This window comes from Fragaria vesca, linkage group LG5 (assembly GCF_000184155.1).
Source record: "Fragaria vesca subsp. vesca linkage group LG5, FraVesHawaii_1.0, whole genome shotgun sequence".
In the NCBI taxonomy this organism is placed as follows: domain Eukaryota; kingdom Viridiplantae; phylum Streptophyta; class Magnoliopsida; order Rosales; family Rosaceae; genus Fragaria; species Fragaria vesca.
Genome location: NC_020495.1, coordinates 12522250 through 12532858, shown reverse-complemented (window position 1 = coordinate 12532858; position 10609 = coordinate 12522250). Strand labels below are relative to the sequence as shown.

The following is a 10609-nucleotide window of genomic DNA, read 5'->3' as shown; positions in this document are numbered from 1 at the left end:
ATTTAACTTTACTAATGATGCAAATGCAGATTCCTTCTCACTCACAAACTGGTAGTGATACTATTATTGGGCTGTGGTCACTTTCATTCTTTGGCATACCTCTCTGGCTGAAGAAGACTCACGGGTAAGATTATGATTGTTGTTTTGTTTTCTCACTTTCTGCTACTTGGTGAGTCCTTGCTTATTATTGTTGTTCTGTTTTCTGCTACTTGGTGAGTCCTTGTTCCATTTTCATTATTTTGTAGTGTGTACATGAATAAACTGAATGCTCTCAAAGGTTTTGAAGCATATGTTGGAACATGAAAGATTATATCAAACACAAAATAAGGAGTATAAACTGAAGTTCCTATCTAAGAAACAGTGCCAATCATGATCAACTGTATCCTGATAAAATCTTATTCCATGTGGTAGTACACGAAAGATTATAGTGTTCTTTCATTTCTTTAATTTGTATATCTATAAAGAATAGTTACTCTACAACAATATATAGTTACTGTTTTCTATAGAATGATCTCATGACTATTTTTGATCCGAGAATTCAAGTGAGGCTCACATGGAGGCATGTAAAGTGGGGGTGGGCGAATGCTAGTCTCAGTAGTGCTCCCATTCTTGACTATGAAAGCAGTGTCCATACCCCAACTCAAGTGCCTGTCTAAATGACAATGCCAAAACCACACTCCTACAAAAACAAAAGAATATGATCGATAACGACAATGATTATCTATCTTCTGTGTTTGTGTGTGTGTGTAACTTTGATTTTTCACATACTAATATGAAAGCAGGGAAGAAAGCATACCAGGATTACTAGCTGTAAATCTGATTGCTAACCAACCAGTTTTAGGAATTGCAAAGGTAGTTACTTTAGGAGGATCAACAAAATTAAACCCCTTGGGATCAGCCTCATCGTCATAGTTTCCATAACCAAATCCAACCACGTAGAAGCTATATCCATGCATATGCATTGGATGATTAACAGAGCCCTTCATCACATTAGTCCCTTGGAACACAATTTGAACTGATTCGTTATAATTCAACATCTTCACCTTTGTTCCTTGCACAGTGAACACAATATCATCCACAAAAGTTTCCTCTGTGAAGTTATAAAAAGTAGGAGGCTGGTCTGGGAAATCTGTTGTGTAAACCCCACTTATGTTCCTGCAACAAAATGTTAAAACGATCGAGCAGTGTTAAAATTAAGACTAATGGGTGCAGTAATCTAATCTCATCACTTCCTTTTCTTGTATCAATCGTCCATTGAAAGCTTAGAGGAAGAAAATGAAAGAACCTGCCTGTAGTAGGCTTGGAGGACATCTGATGTTGGGTTCATCCAGCTAACATTATTCAAGCTCGAAGAGATTTGTTCGGTTGTTTCGCAACCTGGATGTGTACAAGGAAGATCATTCATAGAAGCTGTAATAAACATTTTAGTAGTAACATTTAACGGGACATCGATAGGGTATTCGGGGGTCGCCAAGCTTCTAATCCGGTTGGTGAAGCTTATTGCTGCTGGAGATTCCAAGTACATGGGAAGAGAAGTTGGAAATGAAGGAGATGTTTGATATGTGTAGTTGCCTCTGTATTCAAGGATTGCAGTAACATTTACATGGTCAAAGCCAGTTACTTCTGCATCCTCACTCGAGTATTGTCTAGCAGCCATATAGTATTGGCCTGGAGATTGGTTTGCTTTGAGAAGAACATCCATTACTTGTCCAGCACTTATGACTATGCAGGATGTCTCTATGGGCTTTACATATGATCCGTCTAGGCCAACAACGGTGAGATTGTGTTCTGCAACTGCAAAGAAGTGTTCGGCGTTCATGTTTGCGTTGACTATACGAAGAAGATAGGTCTTGCCGTAATCAACTGTTCGACGATATGTTGTTTCTGCAATTTAACATGAAATTTATGAACGGATTTTGGTCTTGTGTGGAAGCATAACTCACACAGTAATAATGTACACATACGTATGAACGATTTAGCATCATTAACTTACCTTTGGAGCATGCACAAAAATCTCCTGGTTCGCCATTTATAGTATAAGCATCTGAATGGGGCAAGTCGCTACCATCATCCATAGCTTCATCATATAGTTCTTTGATATCTCCCTCGTACCATGATGCTGCATATATAGATTAATTAGAAGAATAGATTAAATCTTGATTCGTTTCGATCTCAATCGTAAAGTTATTTTAAGAGTGACAGTGAGTAACAACAAAATTGGTGGTCAAATTAATAGTAACCGTGTCATGTGGTGGTACATCCGACCAATCAGTATCTTTGCACATATGTGTGTTTTTAAGTGTTTTATTAAACATGAGTTGTTTTAGAATACAAACAATTTATAACGAGATATGATTGTATGAGTGTACGTATCACGTGACTTATATACGTTTGTTCTACCTAAACATTTCTCTTGTTGTATATGTGTTTACGAGCGCTCGCAAAAATTATTTGCAAACGGCATCATAGTTAATATTTTGCATACCGATTATAATGGTCTCATCTTCATCCGGTTGAGGAAATGGATATGTGGTTCCAGCACTTGGTAAGATGACAATCGCACCATGAACCGTGGCTCTTGTCCATTCACTATGAGCATGCCACCATAAAGTTCCTTCTTCAGTGGATAATATTACTTCGTATGTGAAATTTGTTCCGGGAGGAATTGGGCACTGCGTGATGTATTCTGGACCATCTGACCACGGATTTCTTGGTTGTTTTATCCCATGCCTATACGTACGTATTCGACAATGTTGAAACTATTAATTTATTTTCAAGGCAAAACTATACAAATTGATCGATGATTGATTAGTTTTTATTTATTATCTTTCTTTTTGTTGAGAGAGACAGAGAGAGAGAGAGAGGTGCAACATACCAGTGAATAGTGAGACCATAATCTCCTTGGTTATGAACATTAACGTACACAGTATCCCCTTTGTGAACTCGTATCTCTGGACCTGGAAAACCATCATTTACGACTAAGATGCTCTTTGTTAAACACAGTTTGGTGAAGTTTTTCTCCCTTACCTGATTATTTAAAACAAGCAGTTGCCAATTAGACATCCATAGAAGCTAAACGATCGAGCTCAAAAGTCAGTTGTTTGTAAAACAGATTATACTGAATTACCAAATTGTACACCATTCACAGTTTCACACAATAATCAACCACATATCTAGCTGAACTGGGAATTTGGTACTTACAATGAAATCATAGAAATGCACTTCGCCGGCGACAGAGGAGATGAACAGCACAAGAAGAAAGAGAAACCCCAGAATCTCTGTCGATAATATCGAACAATTCTTCTGGGGTTTCATGTTGTTCTTTCTTGGATATGATGAAGAAGCTGGGTAGCTTACTTCCCTGTTTTGTATATGTCCTGCAGCAAATTATATATTATATTATATTACATCTTGTGCGTACGTGATAGATTTGATTCTTATATAGAATAATCATACATAGTCGTCTCCTTCATACATTAATCACTCAGTTTCCGAACAACTGGTCAAAACTAGTGCACACAGTCGATTGCATATCTTCCAGTCAACTAATAAGAGAGCGTACTACCACAGCTGCATTTGGGTCCAAGAACACAGTTCAAGATATACGACAAATACAAAGAGAGATCGATCGAGGATCATACATTCATACTTGAACAAGTAATGGGTGATCATACTTCACTGATCACGTCTGTTACTAATTAAAGGAAGACCCACATATAACTGCATTTCAGAATAGTTGTACGTTTAAATCGGAAAAGACTAGAGGGACAACGAAGTTGTTGTTCCACGTGATTTTGCAGTAGAAGACTAGAAGTAGTTCTTGTCATATGCCGTGGCCTGTTGCAGAACACAGACTTGAAATCCTTTTCCACCGACCGTCAAGTATCCACGATATGCATGCATAGTAGCAATCGATAACCTTTTTCTGATCATGATCTGCAGCCTAGCTACTAGTCTTCGGTTAAAAAGATCATGCAGCTGGCTGTTAGGAAGAAGGTGCATATATGCAATGATTAATTCAATTGGTGTACGTGCAGGTGTACGTAGATATATATAAAGATGTTTACTGCGTCCAATTATGTTCTGACTTCAACCTAGAGAGGGGAATGTATAATAGTTACAGACGAGTGATCCTTGAAGGTGGAAGTTCTTGATCAAAATTATACATAAGAAAGTTTGGCTACTGATATTCATCCTGTGTATAAAGTAGATATATAGCTGTGCACATTTTTATAGAGAATTTATTTAAATTCGAGTAGTCCTCTTATGTGTTAACCATACAAGGATAGTTCAGTTATTTGCTTGTAATTCATGTTGTCTATATAAAGTCAGATGTACATTTCACCTCCAACTATTGAATACACAATGCAGCGTCCATATTTTTCTCTCCATTTTCTTTACATCTTCTGCACTTTAGCTTCAATAAACCTTGATTCATATGGTACTATATAAGAGTGAAAAAAAGAAGAAGGAAAGAACAAGCTAGAGACCTTCTGTTGAGATATAAATCTCACATTGGGAATATGAGACATTGTATGTGGGTTTATAAGGATTTGGGTTACTCCACCCATCACCAATTGGTTTTAGGTGTGAATTTCAGACTACTTTATCACCCTCACACCATTATGCTGGCTTTGAGTAACAATGCATATAGCATATGCATTCATGCATGAACTATATATCATGATAGTGATATATCTCATCAGATGCCCACCATCCACAATAGATTGTCAGAGATGATCCTTTATATATTTTTAAGGTTCCTTACTTCCATGACTAAATTATACATCGGAAAGCTTCCATGGTAGGTTATCGATTTAAATTGGGAAGAGTTACTTTCTCAGCTAATATCTAACATGCAGCTAAGCTAGTATATAAGATAAATGTAGTGAGTCAGACACTTATGAACCCACTGGTAAGGTTTCAATTTTTTTTTTTTTTTAACGAGGGATCAATAATAATCTCGACATTGGGTTCATGAAAAATTGAAATTGGATTCCATTGAATGTAAATAAGAGGAACCAAGGCCACCGAGTCCATATATCCAAGACTGTCCACCATGAACAAACATGAGGCCCAATTCTGTTAGAAATTTTAAACTCACCCATCTCTTTCAATTTGACCTGTTACTTTATATTCTATTTGAATCAATATATCTTTGTGGTTCAGCGTGTTAAGATAATGTGTAGTATGACGTTGTTCTACTTATTGAAGTCGATCGGCATACAGATGACTTTCACTGGTTTCAGACTCTAGCTCTGGTATGTCTATCTCCTCTCTGATCAATCTCATTTTTGGGCAAATCTTTTTCTGGGTTACTTTTGATTAGATGCATGTTTTTGTATGTCTATATTTTACATGCATGTTTGGTTTCTTTGTTATGGATGACTGATGCGAATTGCGAATTCAGTTTACCCTTTTCTATTATACCTTCTGGGTTCATCTTTGGTTTCTTTGGTTCAATTTTGGGGTTTACTTGAGGTTTAGTTTAGGGTTTCATTGTTTTCAAATTTAGCTAGCTGCCATCTGATCGCTCGTTTTTTGTTTTTCAGAAGAAAAAAAAAATCCTATTTAGTCTAGACAAATGTTTTAGAATCTGGTTTGCATGTGGAACAAACTGTTGTGCTTCAAAATGTAAAAAGCTTAAAAATTTATTTTGGGTCAATAAGGTAACTTTCTATGGATCGATAAAGAAAACGGGAGAAAGAATTCCTCTTGGTACCCAATGAATTGACCCTTTTTTTCTATTTGAGAAATAAATTGACCGTCCTAGAACAAGAATGGTTGTAATAATTTTCAAACTTCTGTTAAAGAAATGAAGATATTCCTTATTGATCAAGGAATTGGCCAGAGAAAATCACATGTTTATTTAGAGATGATAAAACAACAGATATCAATTATTCTATGTTGCATATGAATTATGAGCGTAAACTAGGCAGCAAGTATTCATAAATCTACGTGCTTTATTGGAAGGCCACGAATGTGGAGAAGTATTTTCTCTGAAGCAGCCAGCAGACTCGGTTGGGGTTGGGATGCCGCACATATTATATAGCCAAGAAAGCACAGAGTCAATTTGCACCTGTCTGTAATATGGCTTCTTCATCTTCTTCTACACATTGCTTTAGATATGATGTCTTTGTTAGTTTCAGAGGTCAGGACACCCGCAATTCTTTTACCAGCCATCTTCTTAAGGCTTTAGATGGTAAGAAAGTTGTCGCCTATATGGATTACAAACTTGAGAATGGAGTTGAAATTGCACCTGCCCTCCTGAAAGCAATTGAAGAATCAAGGATTTCTGTCATTATTTTCTCCGAGAACTATGCTTCTTCACCATGGTGTTTGGATGAACTTGTGCATATACTGGAATGCAAGGAAAAATATCAACAGTTTGTTATACCTGTTTTTTATAGAGTAAATCCGTCACATGTTCGATACCAGAGGAAGAGTTACGCAGCTGCATTTGCTAAACACGAAGCAGGTGGTGATAAGATGGACGAAGTGCTCAAGTGGAAGAGTGCTTTGACAATAGCAGCCAACCTATCAGGGTTTGATTCAGACACTATTAGGTAAATTTATGACCAGCTTCTCTTTGACTAAACAATATATGTGACTAGATATTAATCCTTTGCTATTTATCCAGTAATGAGTCTGAACTAGTTGAGGGAATCCTCAAAGCTATTTTGATGAAATTGGATCGTCAATCCTCAAGTGATTTGAAGGGCTTGGTTGGGGTTGAAAGTCGCATTCAGAAAATAGAATCATTAATTTGCAATTCACCACCACAGGTTCAAGTTCGAACAGTAGGTATTTGGGGTATGGGCGGTATAGGAAAGACCACCCTTGCTGGTGCTGTATATAGTAGACTCTCTTCTCATTTTGAAGCTTCCTGTTTTCTTGCAAATGTTCGGGAAGAATCAGAAAAATGTGGAATAAACCATTTGCGAAATGAACTTCTTCGTGAGTTATTGAAGGAACAGAGTTTAAGTATCGGCACTCCATTTCTAGGATCAACATTTGTTAACAAGAGGCTCTCTCGTGCAAAAATCTTCATTGTTCTTGATGATGTCAGTGATCTAAACCAATTAGAATATTTGGTTGGAGTTCAAGTTCAGTTTGGCCCTGGCAGTAGAATCATCATAACAACTAGAGACAAGCAGCTACTTAGAGAGATGCAAGTACTTAGGAAAGGAGCTGACCATGATGTTAAGGTATACGAGGTGCAGAAATTAAACTGTAATGAAGCACTTCAGCTTTTCCATATGAATGCTTCTCAAAGATTCAATTTGGGAGCCGACTCTGCAGCTTTTCTAAGGGCAGTGGTGGATTATGCTGCAGGCATTCCATTAGCACTACAGATTTGGGGTTCCTTATTTCGTCGATGCAAGAGCCAGCAAGAAAGGGATTGTCTATTGAATAAATTGAGAAAGTTTCCTAACCAAAAGCTACTGAATGTGTATAGAGTAAGTTATGATGCATTAGATGAAAATGAGAGGGAGATATTTCTCAATATTGCATGTTTCCATAAAGAGGAGGCAATTGATGATGCAAGGAGGCAACTAGATGCCTGTGGTTTATTTGCGGATAGTGGCATTAAAACTCTCATTGATATGTCTCTCATACAAATCAAAAACAAGTATGGCAACCGCAATTTCCTATGGATGCATGATGTGATACAAGAAATGGGTTGGGCGATTGTTCATGAACAATGTCCTGAAGAACCTGGCAAGCGGAGTAGGTTGTGGAACCTTGATGATGTCTGTCATGTGTTGGGAAGAAATACTGTAAGAACCTCATGCATTGGCTTTCTTTTTGAAAATCTACATACACACACACACAATGTATCAATTTTCAAAGAAAAACATCACTAAATTGTTGTAGTTTTGTGGATATTTCCTGCATATTTTATAGGAATGAAATTCTCATTCCTTTATTTCTTTTTCCGGTTGAAGTTTATATAAAAGACATAATTTAAGTTAATAATAAGAAAACATGGTGTGTGAATTCACTACTCTCTATTCTATTCTTATGTAAATTTTGCTCTTAATTGTCAGGGAACTGAAAAGGTTCACAGCATATCAGTAAACCTATCTAAGATAAAAGAGCTCAACTTGAGGACTCCAGACTTCACAAAGATGTATAATCTAAGATTCCTAAGGTTTTATAGGCGCTACCATGTTAAGCAATGCAATGTGCGCCTTAACCTAAAGTCTCTTCCTAGCTCCCTTAGATATCTCTGCTGGCCTGCATACCCTTTAAAATCTTTGCCACCAAAATTTTCGTCTGAAAATCTTGTCGAGATTTCTATGCCCAACAGCCAACTCCAGAGACTTTGGAATGAAGGACAGGTATGCTTAAGTTTGTTCTTGACTTCTTGTATGTACTAGATGCACAATATCGAAAGTTACATAAGTACACAAGCTATATTATCTTACCATATCTATTTAATTTGTTACAGAATCCTAGGAACTTAAAAAGAATTGATCTTAGAGACTGCAAGCAGCTGGTTGAAGTTCCAGATCTCTCAAAGAGTGTAAACATTGAGACTATAGATCTTCCAGGCTGTTTACAGTTGGTTGAAGTTCCTTCGTATTTCAAAGTTCTTCACAAGCTTGGTTCTCTGAATCTGAGTCATTGCTTGAATCTTAAAATTCTTTCAGATATGCCACACAATATGAGGTTCTTAAATTTAGATAGTACTGCAGTAGAAGAGTTGCCTACATCGATTTTCTCTCTAGAAAAGCTTGTTGAATTGAACCTTGAATGTTGTGAGGGTATTAAAAATCTTCCAAACAGCAGTTGGAAGTTGAACTCCCTCACATCTCTTTATTTGTGTGGGACAAGTATAGAAGGATTGCCATTATCTATTGACTGTCTCTCTTCTGTCGCATCCATTCAGTTGAAATTTTGCAAAAGGCTTGTGAGTCTTCCAACTAGCATATATAAGTTGAAGTCTCTTGAGAGACTTTCTCTTGAAGGATGCTCTAGCTTCAGGAACTTCCCAGAAATCTTAGAGCCTATGAAACGCCTGGAGGATCTTAGTTTAAGTCTAACAGAAATCAAAGAGCTACCCTATTCTATTGAAAATCTAGTTGGGCTTAAAACATTAAGGTTATATGAGTGCAAAAGCCTGGAGTCTCTCCCAAGTAGCATCTACAAGTTAAACCTTACAATTTTCGCACTTGATGGATGTTGCAGACTGAAAAGAATGCCTCCCTCGTCAGCCATATTGTGGTCTTCGATACGTGGTCTAGACCTGCATGGTTGTCTAGCATTAAAAGAAATTCCTGATTGCATTTATAGTTTGACCTCAATCTGGAGATTAGATCTGAGTGAAAGCATGATTGAGAGCATATCTCCTGCCATCAAACAAGCGTCTGGCCTCAGGTTCCTATATGTAAGTAACTGCAAGTGTCTGCAATTTTTACCAGAGCTCCCATATCTTCTAAAAGTGTTTGATGCAAGTGGCTGCACGAAGCTTGAGACAGTGTCACGCTCGATGACTGTACCCACAGAAGGTTTGGATGAAATATGTGAAAGTGGTCTACTTGATCATCATGAGCAACATTTATTTTATGATTGCTTAAATTTGGATGAGAATGCCCGGAGCAACATTGTGGATGATGCACATCTTAGAATTATGCGAACGGCAACTGCCAATCATCGTCTAAGTCTCCTCAAGGTTTGCACCTAATTACAGCTATGTTTTTGGATTTGGATTTATAAGTCCCCCCTGCTAGCTCAGTTCTTCTGCTTCTAATTTGACCAGTTATATGATCATGATAATGTCTATCTATGTACAGAAATTTCAATCTGAAGGATCAGCATTTCAGGAGGAAAACTCTCCTTCAGTTGCTGTTGTATGTCCAGGGAATGAACTTCCAAAATGGTTGAGCTATCAAACTGAAGGATCCTCAATCCAAATCAATCTTCCTCTAACTTGGTGTCCTGATGCAAATTTTTTGGGTATAGCTCTTTGTGCTGTTGTTACAATCCATAAGCCATGTTGGTTAGATTATGGCTTTAAGTTCACTTTCAAAACTGTTAAAGGTGAAAACCATCAGTTTGACCGTTGCGCTCGTACTTATGAGAAGGTTCGGACAGGTTGGGGAGATCAAGAATCAGATCACTTGTTTGTGTGGTATGATAGACTTGAAAAGGTGTGGACGACTGATTTTAACAATGCCACTGAAGCCTTCTTTGACTTGTTTGTACAAAATAGGAGGCCTGCTGGTGGAGAGCAGTCCGCTGTGGGATACTGTAGTGTGAAAAGGTGTGGAATATGCCTGCTGTCTGATGCCCAAATGTTATTAAATGTCAAGTCCATCAAGATGTAGAAGCTAGCTGAAGTGAGATTTCAGTTAGCTCTCTTGAAGGGATATAAGACCTCTTTTGGTATGCGTCAAATTGTACCTTATTAACTTAGGTTCTCAGTTGATTAAACATCCTCTTTTGGTAATGCAATTAATTCAATGTAGTGAATTTTCTAGTGAATGAGAATGAAAACAAATCAGAAATGAACAAGCTAGGATACCTTTCGTTACAAGGTACCAGAGGAATCATCTTCTGAGTGCATGTCTTCCAAACACCTTTCCTGCAACCCAATCTCCTG

The 10609-nt window shown here is 37.5% G+C and overlaps 2 protein-coding genes across 2 annotated transcripts; one reads left to right on the top strand and one right to left on the bottom strand.

The window, feature by feature from the left end:
- Nucleotides 1-370: 370 nt before the first annotated feature.
- LOC101314089 (laccase-14-like) lies at nucleotides 371-3443 on the bottom strand. The gene is made up of 7 exons (XM_004299663.1): nucleotides 3202-3443; nucleotides 2876-3027; nucleotides 2486-2730; nucleotides 1994-2119; nucleotides 1290-1884; nucleotides 797-1155; nucleotides 371-679 (listed from the first exon to the last, which is right to left on the bottom strand). Exons 1-7 carry the CDS (start codon nucleotides 3313-3315, stop codon nucleotides 501-503), a joined length of 1770 nt encoding a protein of 589 aa, XP_004299711.1. The 5' UTR covers nucleotides 3316-3443; the 3' UTR covers nucleotides 371-500.
- Nucleotides 3444-5993: 2550 nt separating this feature from the next.
- LOC101305081 (TMV resistance protein N-like) lies at nucleotides 5994-10334 on the top strand. Its single transcript, XM_004301305.1, has 5 exons — nucleotides 5994-6566; nucleotides 6641-7781; nucleotides 8052-8345; nucleotides 8456-9679; nucleotides 9801-10334. The coding sequence occupies exons 1-5, from the start codon at nucleotides 6091-6093 to the stop codon at nucleotides 10332-10334; spliced, it is 3669 nt and encodes a 1222-aa protein (XP_004301353.1). The 5' UTR covers nucleotides 5994-6090.
- Nucleotides 10335-10609: the final 275 nt, after the last annotated feature.

Coding starts and splice junctions, on each gene's coding strand:
- LOC101305081 (XM_004301305.1), top strand. CDS start 6,091: ATGGCTTCTTCATCTTCTTCTACACATTGCTTTAGATATGATGTCTTT. Junction 7,782..8,051: donor ATGTGTTGGGAAGAAATACT/GTAAGAACCTCA, acceptor CTTAATTGTCAG/GGAACTGAAAAGGTTCACAG. Junction 8,346..8,455: donor GACTTTGGAATGAAGGACAG/GTATGCTTAAGT, acceptor AATTTGTTACAG/AATCCTAGGAACTTAAAAAG.
- LOC101314089 (XM_004299663.1), bottom strand. CDS start 3,315: ATGAAACCCCAGAAGAATTGTTCGATATTATCGACAGAGATTCTGGGG. Junction 2,731..2,875: donor TATGGTCTCACTATTCACTG/GTATGTTGCACC, acceptor ACGTACGTATAG/GCATGGGATAAAACAACCAA. Junction 1,885..1,993: donor TTTTTGTGCATGCTCCAAAG/GTAAGTTAATGA, acceptor GTTAAATTGCAG/AAACAACATATCGTCGAACA.